The 20,064-nt window shown below is 39.2% G+C and overlaps 1 protein-coding gene across 4 annotated transcripts in view; it reads right to left on the bottom strand.

The window, feature by feature from the left end:
* CERKL (ceramide kinase like) overlaps nt 1-20,064 on the bottom strand; it is a 102,269-nt gene that overhangs the window by 49,254 nt on the left and 32,951 nt on the right. For all 4 annotated transcript variants that reach the window (XM_030580059.1, XM_030580062.1, XM_030580061.1 and 1 more), the window contains exon 2: nt 12,985-13,224. In XM_030580059.1, coding sequence (XP_030435919.1) covers nt 12,985-13,224 — 240 coding nt within the window. The remainder of the gene's footprint in view (nt 1-12,984; nt 13,225-20,064) is intronic.

Raw genomic sequence — 20,064 nt, 5'->3', positions numbered from 1 at the left:
CTGGGAGAAGTGTCTGCTGTGGTTGTCAGCTGTTGGGTTCTCTATACCCAGGAGCTAAGAAGCTCACTTACTTTAACTTACATCAACCATGGTAGATGGAGGTCAAGTTCTTCTGTCTTCAATTCTATTAGAATGGGTAAGAGTATTGTGACTTGCAGAATAAAAAGAACAACACTGTACCAAAATCTGCATACCAAAAGAGTTATTGTCAACACAATCCAGAGGAAGTGATAGCTGTTCAACCTCGGTGGTTGAAATCAATGAATAAGGAGATCTCAATGAAACTGAGGAGTCAGTGACCCAGAAGATCTTGATGTGGACAGCTGTCCAGCAGCAGTAAATAATGGGGATTCTGGATCATTCAACATAAGGAAGTCCTTTAAGTATCTAAACTCCTGCAATACTGGTTGTATACAGGAGTTAAATGAGATCTTGTGGAGACCAGCTTCCGTACTAAGAGAGAGACTTGTTTTGATTGTGTTTTGTGCTATGGATGCCAAATGCTTGGTATGAGCATGTCTAGAGTCAGATTCTGGCTGTAACCATGTAGAGGTACGGGATGACAGTATAGGTAGCAGGGATACAGAAAGGTCCAGTGGCACAGAGCTCTTTGATGTACTACTTCTGCACAAAGTTGAAAAGGTCTGTGGTACAAAGTGCCGCTTGATAGCAGTATGGCTCTTACAGGATGCTTCAGAAGTCCTCCTAGTGCCACTCGGACCCTGCATAAAATTCCCACTGGGACCTGAGGTCTCCAGAACATTCTTCTCAGACAGTAGCTGGGACTTGTTAGAAGGAAACCTAGTATTCCTACTTTTCTTGTCAATAGCCACAAAAGTAGAATGTGAAGATCTCTGCACTGCAGACACCAATGCACGTACTGCATCCCGAGGCTTTCAGTGACTGAGAACTTGACAGGGCACTAAGTGTGCTTGGAGCCCTGTGTACAGAGGGTTCTCTGATAATGGCCCCCCAATCCCCAAGATCTGCTTTTGAAGGAGGAGCAGATCATACACTTACTTACATAATCCCAACTATACACATAAAATGATGAGGTCTAAATTAGCTGTTACCCCTCAAGAAAGATCTTGGAGTTACTGTGAATAGTTCTCTGAAAACATCCACTCAATGTGCAGCAGCCATCAAAAAAGCTAGCACAATGTTGGGAGTCATTAAGAAAGGGATAGATAATAAGACAAACTATCATATTGCCTCTATATAATTCCATGATACACTCCCATCTTGAATAATGCGTGATGTGGTCACCCCATCTCAAAAAAGATATATTGGAATTGGAAAATATTCAGAAAAGGGGAACAAAAATGATTAGGGGTATAGAACAGCAGCCATATGAGGAAAGATTAATAAGATTGGGACTTTTCAGCTTGGAAAAGAGATGACTAAGGGGGGATATGATAGAGGTCTGTAAAATCATGACTGGAGTGGAGAAAGTAAATAAGGAAGTGTTATTTACTCCTCATAACACAAGAACTAGGGGTCAGCAAATGAAACTAATAGGTAGCAGATTTAAAACAAACAAAAGGAAGTATGTTTTCACACAACATACAGTCAACCTGTGGAACTTCTTGCCAGTGGATGTTGTGAAGGCCAAGACTATAACAAAGCTCAAAAAAAGAACTAGATAAGTTCATGGAGGATAGGTCCATCAGAGGCTATTAGCCATGACAGGCAGGGATGGTGTCCCTAGCCTTTGTTTGCCAGAACGCTGGGAATGGGCAACAGGGGATGGATCACTTGATGATTACCTGTTCTGTTCATTCCCTCTGGGGCACCTGATATGTGCCTCTGCTGGAAGACAGGATACTGGACTTGATGGACCTTTGGTCTGACCCAGTATGGCCATTCTTATGTACTCGTAATATGGGTGTCTCTCAAACAGCAGAGGAACTAAGAACATCCATCACTGACCGCGATAACTTCCCAGCAGAAAGGACATAGCTTAAAGCCTAGGGATCCTGGCATACCCCAGACCAAATTTCCAGAATAACCCCTCAAACCAGGCGGCAGGGGAAATGGGAGACAACCCCAACAAATAACTAAACTAAACTAAGTCTAAGTAAAGCAGGCATGCTCAATGCTCCATCTCAGACCAAAAGCATGGAGAAAGAACTGAGGGAGGTTCACTTGCACAGCCATGTATATCCTCAGTATGGGACACCAGGAGGTGTGGAGTGCATGTACGGGCTGAATGGACACTGCTACCAACTCTCTCTGATTAAAGGCACAAGGGTGGATGTGCACCTGAAGTGGAGCATCCTCAGAGACACTACTCAAATAAGAACCATTAGGTATGGCTCATCCTGGTTATTTTTATCATGTACACCTCTACCCCGATATAATACTGTTCTCGGGAGCCAAAAAAATCTTACCATGTTATAGGTGAAATTGCGTTATATTGAACTTGCTTTGATCCACAGGAGCATGCAGCCCCCCCACCACCACTCCCAAGCGCTGCTTTACTGCATTATATCCGAATTCGTGTTATATCGTGTCGCATTATATCGGGGTAGAAGTGTATATCTTTACATCCTGGAAGAACAATCCTAGGTTTTATGGTATTATCTAAGAGAGCATCAGACAAAACAAATGTGTTGGAAAAAACTTCCAAACAATTCAATTATAAATTTGCATGAATCATCCAGATATATTTCCACAGAATTCTCAAGGAAACCTGATGCTGGGCTCCTTTCCTCTTCCAATATCATGGATCCTCAAAGAATAACTAGCACTCTTGCAGTAGATGAATCCTCAAGAGACATCACTTCAAGGCATGATTCTCCTACAGAAACACATATCTTCACAGAGAGAGGATACTAATGGCCTGCTCCCTTCTTCTAGGTATATGTCATTCCTTCCTGAATATCTCTACTTCAAAACAGAATACTTAAAATGCTCCTGGTAAAATCAACTCAAAAGAAAAGCCATATTTCACCATCCAGAAGACAGTCTGTGTGATTTTGGGTTCAGCTGCTGAAACTGACAATTAATAAGGTATATGCTTTTATGATGTTTCAATACTGAGTAATATGTGTACTCAATAATGTTAAAGATTACTAATTATTTTTATTTTATATTAACTGCTTTGTCAGACTATGAGAAAGCAAAACAAAGAAAGCAATGTAAAAGTATATTGCTGAACTATAACAATAATGTCATTATGACAGTGATATAAATAAGCAGTACAGCTGAAAACACAAAGGTTCTCAGGCTGTAACACTTCATAGTTGCCACTGTAAGGCTGATAACTCAAGTAGTTTACTGTAGAATTACAGTGGCCTCTGATACTAATATTTTACAAGTACATTGACTATTAAGAAGTAATAAGACGTAAAAATGTAAAATATAACAATATAATTAATTAGAACAAAAGTGGGACAAAAATTTATTTTCATGAATTATTCCTTTGTCTAAAGAGAGAAATCATGCATGCCTGTAGCAGAGGTAGAATTCCTGTTTTTCCAGTATTTTTACCTGTGGTGAAGTGAGCTAGCCTCAACCAACTTGTGGGAAAAATAACTGTTTTAACTTTATACCATATCACCATTTTAATTGTACATAGTCTAATTTGTTTGTAAAATATATATTTAAAACTAGATGAACAAATAAATCTTACTATGAACAAACTGGGGAGAGAAGAGTCAGGGGTTGTGAAGGTTTGTACAGAATTTGTGAAAAGGTGAAGAACTTTGAGCTGTTGGGGAACTGTAGGGCTAAGACATACTCAAAGAATGGAGTTATAATTTCATGCCTACCTAGGATCAGAGAAAGGGCAAGAGAGAGAGAGGGGGGCAAGAGAGTTAGCGGAATATTGCTACCACATTTAAACTTTAAAATAGAAAACTTAAAACTTTATTTTTTTAAGATGCTTGTGCCCAAAAAGGACTATGCAAAGTATTAAAGTAATCTGGACATTCAAATGGGGATAGGTATATGGCAAATTTTAAAATCTTTTTTAAAAGGTAAAGTTTAGGAGACTTGCATCTGAAAGTTTCATCATTTTACCACAAATTCATGACTGCTATTTTTTTCCCCGATAAAGAATCTAAATTGCAATTCTAAAAATTTACAAATCGGTCTATCATTTAAATCTGGATTATTCTTTTCTTTAAAAAGTGAATTATTATTGATAAGTAGCTTGGAGATATTATATGGATCCTAATGTAATTCTTTGCAACACTAATCATTCACAGGAGAGAGCTGTTAATATAAAGAATAAACCATAATAATGTTATGTTGTGTACAAAATTTCTGCTCTTTAATTTTTTTTTTTTTTTTACAATGTAGCTGGTTTAGAAAAAACAAAAAGAGCTAACAAACAACAAAATTTTACTTATAAAAAAGTAAGCATCATTGACTTATATTATTGACCAGTCACATGCAATTGATTGTTCAATATTTCAGCATGAAGAAATATACTATACTGATTATATGATTGTGTGTATACTAAATGGTTGCCAATAAACATGACTGGAAGATGATCATGACAATAAATACTGGTTCAGGGAACAGTGAAAAAAAAAGTTGCCCATTGCACAGCAAGTGTTAATGCAGCAAATGGGTCTGGACTTCTGAATTATGTATTTGCCAAGAAATAATTTCACCTTTAATGAAAAAACTTTGTACAAAAACAGATTATGAATTGAAATCTTCAGAAACTCTCTTGCATTTAATAAATCATGATTGGTAACTCTTACTGCCAACATATACAATAAATAAGATTTACTACTAATCTGCAGCTGACTTCAGTCCTTCAGCCCTCTGGTATCCTCACAAACTGTTATTCTGTTATATTGTTTACCATAGCTCCTCCATCTGAAGTGGACCAGCAATCTAAAAGAGAATGGCCAACTGTTCCTCTGGTACTAACACATGTGCTAATATGCACTAGTTTAAACTTGATCTATCAGTGAATCAATGAACCATGAAGGGTGGGGGTTAATCAGGGTGTTTGGAAAACAAAGGCTCATAGGGCAGCAGAGACGCTGCTCTCAGACACACATCTGTGCTGTTTTCAGTACTTAGCTTTATGGCAGTAGGTTTATGTTACAAAAGTTAAGAGCTTGGAATCATGTCACTGTCATGTACATTTATAACTATTTTACACAATAAGCAATGTCAAGTATGTTACGCATAAGAAAAACTAATAATGTGAAACAAAGATGTTAGTGTAACTATGGATACGCACCACTGTTAATGTTACACTAACCAAAGTTAATGTTTAACATTAATAGTATAATTAAAACTTCACGCATGAAGTTGCAGACATTCACATTAAATCTTAGTGTGCAAAGCAGTACATAAAATATAATACATTCTTATATTAACAGTTACTATATCATTTAGTTTCAAGCTAAATTTTAGATTACTACCCATTGAAGAAAATAAACACATACATTTAAACTCTCAGGGCCAAGAAGTTAAAGGCTTTCTAATATACTTTTATTGAATGTCTAAAAATGTCTATTTAGAGTCATATCAAATCTACATTATTGCAGATAAAAATATTGCTGAGTACTGTTACATCTCTTTTCTGGGTCTTTTGGTTGTTTCCTACTAACATTTAACAGAACATACACTAATTTGTACGAAAGACCATATTCTCTTAAATAAACACATTGAAAGAATGCCTTATTTCTTTGTATGTATCGTATGAATAAAAGCAAAAAAGTCATCCTTCTGAAAATGTTGAGTCTAATTCAGAAAACATAAAATAAGGTATGTACTTATTCTTCATTTGAGGCACTACAGAAAACAAGAAAATACATTATAAAACAGAGGTATAAATAACTACACATAGGTGTTCAACTATGATGAGGCTGAACATTGTAACATGGACAAGAGAGAGTTGGAACTGAAGTTCTCAGAAAGCTGCACTCTTTACAGACTAGATACTCTTGGAACATACATGATTACACATAAATTGGAAGCTACAGAGCAGTGTTTTTAATCTTTTTGATACCAGGGACTGGCTTGCTGCCTTCCTAAACTGTATCAGAGAGAGCTTTAGGATCGGCACCGGGCCATGGACCAATTGTTGATAAACACTGCTATGGAGAATACTGCTCAGAAAGAGGATGAAGGGGGCTGGTGAGGGGGAGATTACCACATACCAGGAATATTAATGTAGAAAACCACCCAGAAAAAAAGCAAAATGAAAATAATGTTTATTTTGCATTTCAGCAAAGGTTTTCAAGAGGTCTTCATCAGAATTGCCTTCAAAATATAATTCTCGTTAATATACCCCTACTAAACTTTTTGTAGTTTGTATAAATAAAAACAACAAAATCTTGTCTTTTTCCATATAGGGTACAGAAAACAATTACATCTATGTTAGATTATTAGGAACGCATCCTTCATTAATATTTAGCCACTGTGCTCAATAAAAATACATGTTTACCGTTAGCTGCTCACATGTACGCATGCAGTTACTTTGGTAACCCACCTGCTTTTCATTTGCTCCAGCCTCGGTGTAATAAAACATCACCCATGTAAATAATACAATTCACCTGAAACCTCATCTATGTTCTAGATGCAATGCAACGAGCGATGCACATATAATCGAGAATAATTTTTTTAAAAAGCACAAAAAACTTTACTTGGCAGATTTTTCTGTCACTGTAAAAAATTGAAAACAAATCTTGAGAGATTTTCACTGAGTTGCTTTTGTAAAGATGTCATTCATAATGTTGCTTTGAAAACAAGCTGTGGGAACACTCATGGCTGATCAGGGTAAAGTTTTCCAAAGTACCTGCTATGACTTAAGAATCTGAACTTTATTGAAAGTGAATAGGACTTTTCGGGGTAAAATTTTCAGAATTTCCAAACAATAAAAAAAAGTCTCTTTTGATTTTCCAGATATAATTATGGGGAGGTGTTGTCTTGTTTCTTTGATTTGTCTTCAAAAGTGAGTTTGTATTGCAGAACTGAAACAAGAAAATCTGTGGTGTAGGTATTTTTGTTTTGTTTGTTTTTAAAATGACATATGAACTACACAGACTTTCTTTAGTATTCTGAGGACTGCAGATTCCCCATACCCAGAGAGGGTTGGAGAGATAATGTGTATTCTCCCGACACCTAAACATTACACAGTTGCAGGTCTGCAGAGGGAATGGGACTGACAAAAGAGCTAGAAATAGCCACATGGCACATAACACTTTTCTAAGGTCCAGGGGGGTTCCAACTGAAAAGCCACAAGGCTGAATCCAAAGCAACCTGACTAGGTGATAGTGCAGCTGCCATTGGGGAACATATGGCATCACAGCTCCTGATGAATGCAGGGAACTCACAGAGGAAAGCACAGGCACTTGCTGCTCTCTATGAAAGTAGCCTGTGCTTATGATTATTCTGAGATCCACAGGAATCTTTGCATTTTTTTATATTTAGATGTTTAAGGGTAAAGCCCTCGCCGGACCTTTAAGGAAGGGGGAAGATGAGAAACACGTCAAATATTCCTATTCAGAAAATTCAGAGGAGAATGCAAGCAGAAACAGTAATATATACATTATTTTGCTTTCACTGGTATCTGCTTTTGATAACAGCTGGATGGGAAACAGCTTTCTTGTCCTGCAAAGACTGATATTTTATAATTTTTTCCCAGTTCTGCATCAGGAACAGATTGAGATGCTTCAATATTTCCAAAGAGAAACCACCCAAAGCAGCCAATAGCCTAGGACAGGGGTCCCCAATGTGGTGCCCGTAGGTGCCATGGCACCCGCCAGGGCGTCTAAGTGCACTCACATACTGGCTGGCGGACAAGTATCTGCCAAAATGCCACTGACAATCTACATCATCCAGAGGCTTCACTGCTGAAATGCAGCCGATCTTCAGCAGTATATTGGCGGCGACGCCTCTGGATGATGCTGCTTGTGGGTGGAATTTTGGCGGATGCTCATCCGCTGCCACAGTCCTCCGTGGCTCATTGTCTGGCGAAAAAGGCTAGGGACCACTGGCCTAGTGGTTAGGGCATTCATCTGAGATGTGGCAGTCCCAAATTCTAATTTCTGCTCTTCTTGATTCAGAGCAAGTACTGAAAGCCGGACCTCCCACATCCCAGATGAATGTTGTAACCACTAGGCTATTGGCTTTTCTGTGGTGGGTCTCTCTCCGTCTCTCCTGTTGCAGATGTCCTGCTGTGTATAAATTAAATATTCATTTGACCAGAAAGGGAGAGAGACTTTTTAGCCTGGTAGTTTAGGCAGGGACTTGAATCTGTTTCCCGCCATGTGTCAGGTGAGTGCCCTAGCCACTAGATGACTTTGCTATTGGCTACTTTGGGGGGACAGGTCTCTCTCTCTCTCTCCCCCCCCCTCTACTCAACACACCTTTTAGATTAAAGTTTATTCAAAATCGATATGCTCCTGCAAAAACTTTGTTTTTTACAAACTGGCATTTTCTGGTGAAAAACTGTTTTGTCAAAACTACCTCACCATCTCTATTTTTGACAGAGTGAGGGACCAATCTCCTGTCTTAGTGTCTTTAACATAATAGAAACAGGAGAAGGCCATAAATTACCATTTATTAAAATATGGAAAGCTTTGGATTCAGTATTCCAGCTTCTGAGACTTCAGTTCAGCAGGAGTTTGATGGTCTTCATTGTTGTAGGCTGTTTTTCTTTCAAAGTAAAACTCATTTACTATTAATAGTCTGTGACCACAGAGATATAATTTTGGAGATCAGTCAGAAATACTCTTCTTTGTCACAAACTCATTATATTCTGCATTTTTTGAAAAAGGGATGGAGAAGAACTATCACAGAGTGGAGCTTTTCTAGTTTTCACAAGTAATATAGTTTTCCTACATTTGATATATTTATCTGCCATAGAAAGAAAATTAAAGGATTACGTCTCTCAATATAATAATTTGTTCTTGTTAACTTTAGCAGAAGTGTATGGAATTGTCAACTCTTTAAATTACACAGTGCATCTCATCAGTGAAAGCAACTATAATGCCCCTTCATTACTGAATTAAACCTATTTATTTCCAGTGCTTCTCTCTCATTGGGAAAACATTAGTTTGGTTATTAAAATATATATACTTTGATTTTCATTCAGAAAATATTTCACTATTCTTTTCCAAACACACATACCACTTACTGAACATTAGGATAAATTCTACACCATCACACAAGAGCAGAAGTATGGTGAGAAAACATGCAGCTTAAGAATAAAAAAAAAATAGTAAGAAGAAGAAAGACCATAATAAAAATTGCACAGGAGATTCCCTCTCTTTCTGTTGGTAGGCTCTTTCATTTTGCACTTTAGATGATGGTTAAAATGTATTAAATACAAATACCTTTTTGCTGGTTATATCTGTTTTTTAAAACATGTAGTCATCACACAAAAAAAACAAAAAACAATGACCTGCTTTGAACACCTACAAAGAGGTTCATATTAAATTGCAGTCAACTTCCCATAAAGTTAAATACTGCAATCATAATAACATCAGCAAAGTTTATTATTACTATTATTACTCTACTGAATGGGAGTTAATAAGGATTTTCTACATGGCAGAGAATAGTAGTCTTTTTTTACCCTGTCCCCAAAATACTGAGAAATATTGCCTTCCCCTTAATTTATCATTATTTTTACAGAACTGGTAAAAAAAATTGGATCAAATTCTCTGTTCATGAAAACTGGCACAGACCCATTGACTTTAATGTAGTTTTCCCATTAACACCTGCAGAGATTTTGGCCCAAAGTTTAATGGCAGCATGCAAAGAAAAAAAACAGTGGTGATAAGAAGAATAAAACTTTTGCCCTTCCTGGTATGAGGAAACATGTTTAAATTATCTGAAACAGCAACATACATTAAACCAGGTATACTTCCTGGGAATTTCCACTACCAAAATATGTCCTCATGGTTGTTGGAGAACAGCCTGTCAAGTTGATCTACCAAGGTGTTTTAAAGGGAAGTGCAGCACAACAGTGTGATTTCATCCAGAATGCACCAATTCCTTAGCCATGTGGCTTCCTGACAGAATGGAGATGATCTTGATCCCCCATGCCTGTTGATATAATAGATAGTTGTGATACTATCAACAGTTGCATTTTGGATCCTGAAAGAGGCAAGAATGCTTTCATGTCAGATCAGTGTCCTAGAGCTCTAGGACATATATATGGAGGCGAGCTTCTTGAGACAATCACAGGCCCCAAATCTGAAAGTGATTTAGATAAATCCCCCATCCTTGAATGGAAGCTTCTGTCACCAAAATCTTGGTCGGTAAAAAGATAAAAAGGGGGGGTAGTGGGGTTCCATTGCACATCTGAAGAGGATCTTCCCACCGTTTTAACTAGGAGAGTACTTCTTATGGGCCTGCAACCATTATATGTGCATATGGTGTCTGATGGGTAGATACAATTATTTCAACCACCCTTGCATGGAATACGGATGAACTTTGGTATGCTATGTGACATAAGTGAATGAGGTCACGTGATCCAAGACTGAGACACCTTTTCAATGATATTCTTGAGTAATCTTAAATTGGTTGGGGAGACCTATTATTTTTGGAATCTCTTTTGTGGAAAGTAAACTCTCATTGACCTAGAATCTAAGGTCACCCACTACCCCATTGCCAAGTTTCAGAGCCCGAGCTCCAGCCTGAAGCCAGAAGGGGCATTCTCAGGCTTATAGCCCTGAGACAAAATTAGCTTGAGACGACAGATTCAGGAACAGACTGAGAGGCTTGCTTTTAGTTGCAGTATAGACATAGCTTAAGTCTCACTGAAATACAATGGGAATTTAAGTCCTATTCTCAAGAGTAATGTAGGAGCTAGGCATTCTGGAAAATTTTATCCAGGATTCATCTCGTCTAGCTCTCTCCTGAGTCCTCTATCGTCTTGCTTCTGTCCCCTCCACTCCACTGGAAATACTCCTGCTGATCAAATAAAAATGTGAAGACCTCAGTAGAAAACGTTCTTTATTAGGGCAGTTGATTAATTTCAGATAACTCACATATTAGCTCAAAAAAATTAATCGCGACTAATTGCCATTTTAAATCGCACTGTGAAACAATAATAGAACACTAACTGAAACGTAATAAATATTTTTGGTGTTTTTCTACATTTTCAAATATATTGATTTCAATTACAACACAAAATACAAAGTGTACAGTGCTCACTTTATATTATTTTTATTATAATTATTTGCACTGTAAAATGATAAAAGAAATAGTATTTTTCAATTTACCTAATACAAGTAGTGTAGTGCAATCTCTTTATCGTGAAAGTGCAACTTACAAATGTAGGGTTTTTTTGTTACATAACTGAACTCAAAAACAAAACAATGTAAAACTTTAACGCCTACAAGTCCACTGAGTCCTACTTCTTATTCAGCCAATTGCTCAGACAAACAAGTTATTTTACATTTATGGGAGATAATGCTCCCCACTTCTTATTTACAATGTCACCTGAAAGTGAGAACAGATGTTGGCATGGCACTTTTGTAGCCAGCATTGCAAGGTATTTACTTGCCAGATATGCTAAACATTTGTATGCTGCTTCATGCTTCGGCCACCATTCCAGAGGATATACTTCCATTATAATGATACACATTAAAGAAATAATGCGTTAATTACATTTGTGACTGAATGCTTTGTGGGAGAATTGTATGTCTCCTGCTCTGTTTTACTAGTATTATACCATATATTTCATGTTATAGCAGTCCCAGATGATTGACCCAGAACATGTTGTTTATTTTAAGAACACTTCCACAACACTTGCAGACATGACAAAAAACAAAGATGGTACCAACATGAGAGTTCTAAAAATAGTTACAATACTTGACCCACAGTTTAAGAATCTGAAGTGCCTTCTAAAATCTGAGAGGGACGAGATGTGGAGCATTCTTTCAGAAGTCTTAAAAAAGCAAAATTCCAATGCGGAAACTACAGAACCTGAACCACCAAAAGAGAGAATCAACTTTTTGCTGATGGCATCTGACTCAGATAATTAAAATGAACATGTGTCGATCTGCACTGCTTTGGCTTGTTATCAAGCAGAAACCATCAGCAGCATGGATGCGTGCCCTCTGGAATGGTAGTTGAAGTACAAAGGGACATATGAATCTTTAGTGCATCTGGCACACAAATATCTTGTAACACTGGCTACAACAGTGCCATGCAAAACCCGTTCTCACTTTCAGGTGACATTGTAAACAAGAAGCAGGCAGCATGGTCTCCCGCAAATGTAAACAAAATTGTTTGCCTGAGCGATTGGCTGAACAAGAAGTAGGATTGACTGGACTTGTAGACTCTAAAGTTTTACATTATTTTATTTTTGAATGCAGTTATTTTTTGTACATAATTCTATATTTGTAAGTTCAACTTTCATGATAAAGAGATAGCACTACAGTACGTGTATTAGGTAAATTGAAAAATACTATTTCTTTTGTTTTTACAGAGCAAATATAAATATAAAGTGAGTACTGTACACTTTGTATTCTGTGTTGTAACTGAAATCAATTTATTTGAAAATGTAGAAAACATCCAAAAATATTTAAATAAATGGTATTTTATTATTGTTAAACAGCATGATTAATCATGTGATTAATTGCAACTAATTCTTTTTAACCACTTGACAGCCCTATTCTTTATTAATTCATCAAATTTCTCTCATACTTTCCATAAATGGCCGTAGAAATATAATGAACAGTACAGTACATTTCCACAATTAATCTGTTTACTTTCTAAATGTAGATATTTTACTACTATTCTTCCTCTTTAAATTTTACATTAAATTGCAATAAGCAAGTTTATAAATTTCCTTAGAGAGCAAAAGGTTTCAACAACTGTAAACTGTGTTCTTTATACTGAAATATTTATCTTTTACTTTCCAAACAATAAGCTGTTCTAAGACTACAGTAAGCCACATTCAACATTATATACAGAATACATTACATATTGCAGAACTAATCCCAAAATAAAACTATAATGAAGTTAGAAATGAGTTATCTTTGAAAAAGTGCTTACCGTTCAAAATTTCCTTCAAACAGCTAAACCAGGAATGGCAGTGGTCTTCACTTAAATTATTAAAATTGATGGCAGAATCCTTTAGTTTATTTTCTTTTTTCAGGCATACAAAAACTGTGATACCTAACAATACACCACCTTTCTTCTGTCCTACAAAACGACGACGTTTCAATTTTACAGAAAATATATCTTTCATTTCAACAAGCTCCTCTTTATATGGTAAGTTCATATTGGAATCACCTGTTAAAAGAACAAAAACTATATTAACAGTGTGTATTAACCCACATCTCGCACTGATCGAAACCTTATATATTATATATGCAATGTTTTATATTTTAATCATTGCTCTACATCTTCAAATTTCGACGCATTGTGCATCAGTTGTATAAATCACTGGTTGTGTTCTTTGCCCAATATTCTAGTATTCAAGTTTAATATCCTGCTGCAAGAAACACACAAAATAAAGCAAACCAGAACTGGGTCACTAATATTATTAACTTCTATTTAAATTTTTAGTTAAGTTTGACTAGGAACAAAACAGCCTCGGATTCTAGTGACAACTCAAACCCTCAGTCCCTGGAGACTGGCAATGGATTGGGAGCACTATATCTAGGCTACAGAAATGTTTCTAATGTATCTTTGGATGCCAGAGTCTCTGGGATGCATGCCTATGAAAACTGACCTTGAGGATGCCACCTTGAAATACCTCTTTAAGAAGTACTATTGACCCATTTAAAGCTTATGCAGGCCTATCCCCCTCCTGCTCTCATATCAGAAAGTAGAGAGAGTAGATTCCTCAAAGTCAAACTGAGTTTGGGTAGGGATGACATATGAGAGATTCTCCTAGACCAGATGTGGGCAAACTTTCTGGCCTGCGGGCCACATTGGGTTTCCAAAATTGTATGGAGGGCCGGTTAGGGGAGGCTGTGCCTCCCCAAACAGCCAAGCGTAGTGCAGCCCCCATCCACTATCCACCCCCCCTGCTTCTTGCCCCCTTACCGCCCCCCAGACTCCTGCCCTATCCAACCCCCCGTTCCCTGATGTCACCCCTCCCGAGACCCCTGCCCCATCCCCTGACCTCCCCAGGTCCCCTGACTGCCCCATCAAGCCCCTTCTCTCCTTCCTGACTGCCCCCCCCAGGTCCCCTGCCCCCATTCAACCCCCCTGTTCCTTGCCCTCTGACCACCCCAACCCCTATCCACAGCCTCACCCCCTGACCACCACCCTGAACTCCTCTGCCCTCTATCCATTCCCCACTCCTGCAGCTCCTTGTCCCCTTACCGCGCTGCCCAGAGCCTACAGGCTGCCCACAGCTGCGCCGCCCAGAACACCAGGACAGGCATCCGTGCCGCCCGGCTGGAGCCAGCCACGCCACCGCGCAGCACAGAGCACCGGGTCAGGCCACAGCTCTGCAGCTGCTGGCTCTGACGCAGAGTGGCCATTTGCCTCTCCGGTTCTTTAGTAGGTTTGCCTGATATTCTAGGAAGGACTGACTCTCCCTTTAGACAAAACTTAAAGAAGAGAATAACTTGGGGAATCATTCCCATTTTTATCCATGCGACCCCGGCCAACCTCACCAAAGCTGGCCAGGAGCACCCATGACGGTACAATAGAGATGGTAACCATCTTTGCTAACTTGCAAAAGGCAAGGGGATGCTGCTGTGTAGCACTGTAGTACTGCGTCTGTTAGCAACATCCAGTAGACATATGGTGACAGTGAAAAAAGGCTGAACGGGCTCCATGGTTGCCGTGCTATGGCATCTGCCCAGGCAATCCAGGGAAAAGGGCACAAAATGATTGTCTGCCATTGCTTTCACAGAGGGAGGACTGTCTGATGACATTTACCCAGAATCACCCGCAACACTGTTTTTGCCTCATCATGCATTGGGATCTCAACCCAGAATTCCAATGGGCGAGGCAGACTGCAGGAACTATGGGATAGCTATGGGATAGCTACCCACAGTGCAACGCTCCAGAAATCGACGCTAGCCTCGGTACATGAACGCACATAGCCGAATTAATGTCTTTAGTGTGGCCATGTGCACTCGACGTTATACAATCTGTTTCCAAAAATGGGTTTCTGTAAAATCGGAATAATCCCATAGTGTAGATATACCCTCTGACTCTAGTTGGCTCTGGATCACCTAATAGAATGGTGAACATTAGCAACACATTACCAGGGGTGCTCCAGCCACGGAGTTAGGTGCTCTAAGTGCCTTGCCAGCGTGCACACCTCAGGGGTTAGGGTGTCCGGGGTTGATTTAATGCTCTCTAACTTGCAAGTGTAGCCAAATCCTTAGAGTTAGTCCTACAGTTAATGCCAGAAGGGACCATTATATCATCCAATCTGCCTGCCTGCATATCACAGGCCATTAACTTTCACATAGTTATCCTATTGAGCCCAATAACTTATGTCTGACTGATGCATAACTTGTTTGGCTAAAGCATATTTTCCAGTCTTCATCTGAAGACATCAAAAGATAGAGAATCCACTCCTTCTTTTGGTCATTTGATACAGTAGTTAATGAACCTCACTGTTAAATATTTGTGCCTAATTTCTAATTTAAGTTTGTCTAGCTTTAGCTTTGAGTCACTGATTGTGGTTATGCCTTTCTCCATTGCACTACAGAGCACTTTAGAACCCAGCATTTTCACCCCATGAAGGAACTTTTACACTGTAATCGCGTCTCTTCTCAATCTTCTTTTCAATAAGCTAAACAGATAGAACTCTTCAAGTCTCACTGCAATGCATTTTCTTCAGCCTTTGAATAATTTTTGTAGCTCTTTTCTGTACCTCTCCAATTTATCAACATCCTTTTTAAAATGTGAACACCAGAATGGTATGTAATATTCCAACAATGATCTCACCAAGACTGTATACGAGATAAGTCACCTCTCTACTTCTACTAACCTGTTTATATATCTAAGGATCACATTAGCCCTTTTGCTACAACATCGCACTGACAGCTCACGTTCAGTTGTTTGTCACATCTTTTAGAAAAAACATCTCATATAGATTTTAAAATGGTCAGTGACAGAAAATCGAGCATGACCCTTGGTAAATTGTTCTATTGATTAATTACTCTCACTCTTAAAAATGTACACTTTATTTCCAGTCTGAATTTGTGTAGTGGAGGTGTGCGAGTTAAGGTAAGTCACCAGTAGGTGATAAAGATGCTTCTCATGAATGGAAGATCACAGCCAAGCCTGGCTATAATTGGGGTAAACTTTGCCCTATAAAAGACTTGACAGTAACTAGTTAAGAAATATTTTTATTTTATACATAACCATTTGCTTCCAATACTTCTACTTGCTATCATTTGAATCTTTCCTCTTTGTTAAATAAACTTTTGCTTTTTTTTCCATTATAAACATTGTGATGGGTCTTCCTAGGGTGCAGCCTGGAACTGGGGTACCACTGAGTCCTCTGGCTTATCAACCCTCAGCTCCCTCTTACACTATGCTATTGTGACAATTTGCAAACCTCTGGTAGGTACTACACTCAGACAGACATCCACAGGCAGGGACACACCCAGCTGAGTTAAATGAATGCTGCTCTCAGCCACTCGTGCACTAACAACAGCGAGGCTCCAGCTAACTCCCCCCAGCTCCCCAGCTTTGCTCTCCAGCACTATACCATCCTGTTCTGGTCAGAAGCCTGAGGAGTATATGTTTATAACCCAGTCTGCCCTTCCCTCAACATGGAGAGGACATGCTACCAGTTTTTGTTCCTGAGCAGATTTCCCAAGCACTCCAAGTGAAACATGCTGTTTTAGGCAAAACATAAGTTTATTAGCTACAAAAAGATAGATTTTACCACTTTTAATCACTTAGACATAACGGATAGAGATGGTTACTAAAGAAAAAAGTGAACAATCTAAGTTCTATAAACTAAACAGGATTTGAATCAGTGTCTCACCCGGATAGATAGCACAGACAGCTAATAGATCTTCCAGATGTGTTTCCAGGTGTTGAGTTCTGGGAGGAGCGAGGCCAAAACATGGAGCCTCTGTTCTCTCTTTTACATCCTTAGTCTCTATGCCTAGAAGACACTTCTCTCGACATGCCCTGACAGGCTTCCCTGAGTCCCTCAGCTGAGCAGTCCCCATTGTGTGGTGTTTGCACAACTGTCCTGGAATTGTAAATCCCCTGATTACAACTCCTCTGCTTGTTAATGGCCATTGAGTACATTCTGTCATACCGTCCTGTGAGTGGTTAGTTTTCTTTGTATGCCACTAGCAAACTTACAACATACTTCAGTAACAACCATACAGCAAAAATCTCGTAACTTGATACACACTAACAACACACACATTTGGACAGAATAATGGGTTTCAGCAGATCACGGCTTTTCATGTAGCTTACATGGCATGATTTGTATGAAACATATCATAGTTATACGAGAGTGGTGAATATGGGTTTCCAGGGTTGCTTAGGGGTAGAGTGCCACAAACATATCTAACTGTTGTGTGATAAACAGAGTGATGATCCAAGGTGTAACTGATAAGCTGGTGTCCACTGTTCCTTTGGGAGCAGGGTATTTGTGAATTATCTCAGAGTCCAGTGGACCAGGGCTAGACACTTCAGAGATTCGGGGGTTGGAGCATGCCTATTGCTAACCTGCAGAAGGACCAGAGCCTGAGTATGTTGAGAGAGGAATGCTTGTGTTGTCCATGGCTGATAGAGCTGAGGAGCTGACCCACAGCAGGCACAGAAAAGGCTTGTTCACACTAATGACAGGTGGTAGCAAGGTGCCTCACAACCCTGGGTACTCGCAGGAAGCAGCACAGTGGCATAGTTGTCAGGCTCTCCACCCCATTCGCTGGTTAACTAAGGGTTATACGCTAGGTGATACAGACAAAGATGCAAAAGTGAGAAGACTGGAAACATTTATTTTCCATTTGTTTATTTTGGGTAAGGGAAATAAAAACAAAAGAAAAATACGGGATGAATAAGCAGGAGACATATGCTAAACATACCAAAAAGCCGCTGGAAAAACTGTGCACAGAACATGGCTCAAATGCTATAGAGAAAAAAGGGAAGGAATGAGATCTCTACGCATGGAATGTGATAAGTAGCAAGGAGATCTGACTAATCCAGCAAAAGAGCCCAAGCCTGAGGGAGGTGTAGGTTTAGAAAACCAGCCTGACACAGCTTCCAGCAAGGCTGCCCTGAATCTCAAACTGACCAAGATGTCAAAAAGCTGGAAATAGCAGAGAAGACCAGAAAGCTGGAAACAGTGGCGAGTCAGATAAAGAAGGGAAGAAAAGCAAAAGCAAGAGAAGGCCAACCAGAGAACACTAGAGTTGGAAAACCAAAAGCATGAAGATCAAGACAAGGAGCTAGAAGCACAAAAGCAACAGCCCAAGAAAGGGAGGTGGAAAGGGAGTATAAACTTAAGAATGGAAATGCAAGAGGAATATGTTCCTGAGTTCCCAGAGGTAAACTGTGAGGAGGAAGAGACAGCTGAGACAAGAGAGGAGCCCTCTGCACCCTTGTCAGAAGAAAGTAGCCATGTCTCTCCAGAAGAGGTGAGTGAGGACTCAAACACACACAAACCCCAACACTCCTTACATGACTATGCAGGAGTGTGGATGTACAGGAGATTAATGTTATCTCATAAATTTCCAAGCAATATACCAGTACCTCATTGTGGATGCTATACACAGAAAGGGCTCTGCTGAATTTTGAGGATACTGGTAGGAGTAGTGGACTGATCCCCTTCAAAACCACCAGATTTTAGAAAGGAGTTAAAAACATTCTGAGATCAAAATCCCTCCCACCCCCAAGTTCTGTATTCTGCTGGTATAGATGCACAAGAACCTGGCAAGACTTATGAATCTGATGGGGAGGTGACACTAGCAGAGAAAGGCAAGGACAAGAGCTCTTACATCATAGAAGTTGGTGAGTGTCCTTGCCTGCTGATAACCAATATCCATGCAGATTTTATTATAGGCAGAGCAGGTACCATCGCCTGTACTTATGGTTGTCCTATCCTTCCCATTATAAAGACCACAGTTTTAGGTGTTTAAAACTGTCAAACTTAAGTTGTTAAGACTGAAATTTTCCACATTAATTTGCCTGCTTCACACTGGTTTTTGTTTGTTTGTTTTGCAGGTTCCAGTTAAAACAGTTCATACATTTCTGAGAATGAGATTAGGGGAAAATATGTTGCCCAGATTAAAAAAATATATATGTATTCATACAACTGTCTCACTGAGAAGCTCTAGTATCTCCACTCTTTGATACAGGGACTTGATATTTGCCAGGGAGTTTGCCTCTGTGTTAGAGCTGAGTCTCTTCTTGTTCAAAAACATGCAGATTTGGCCAAGTTTTAAGCCTTGGAAGGGAGGGGGAAAACAGTTCACAGAGGCTCAGTAAAGACTTGTTAAAAGTTTGGCAGCTAAATTATCTGAAGAGTCCATCTGCACTGACAACACTCTATCCCAGGACTGCAAGAACTGAGCAGAACTTTCCCTGAGCACACTGCAAAATTGAGAATAACATTACTGGTTTTCCTATGCTCCCCACGCTGACACGACGGCAGGGTGAAGGACACTACCTGATCTGTACGCAGAAAAGACAGTAGCTGGAGTGGATGGGGAAGATGAATGAGTTGAATAATTAGTGAGGCTACTTTCTATGATATCTTTGTCTCATTTGTTACAGAAGTTGGAAGAGGTGTAGTGAATGAGGCAGAGGACTGTAGGAAGAGAATTAATAATTTCATGCTTAAGGTAGCTGAATTCTGCCCTGGAGAACTGGATTCTATTCCTACCTCTGCTATATGGTTGCTATGTGATGCTAGACAAGTCACTAAACCAAACTCTTTCTCATATACACACCTAATACTTATTAATATGGTATATACTATGCCAAACACATATGGTATTTGTTACAATGTGTTTAACACCCAGCGTAATAAGAATGTGTTCATTACATATTCTCTTTAAAGAAATCATTTCTAATGCAAATAGTTTGTTTAAAATTAAACTATTCCCCTATGCTGCAAGTAACACAAATATTGCTACACTGTAATAGCACAGGAATGGCAAACTTACTGACCCTCTGAGCCATATG

Source organism: Gopherus evgoodei, chromosome 11 (assembly GCF_007399415.2).
Source record: "Gopherus evgoodei ecotype Sinaloan lineage chromosome 11, rGopEvg1_v1.p, whole genome shotgun sequence".
Taxonomy (NCBI): domain Eukaryota; kingdom Metazoa; phylum Chordata; order Testudines; family Testudinidae; genus Gopherus; species Gopherus evgoodei.
This window is presented reverse-complemented; position numbering and strand designations above follow the sequence as displayed.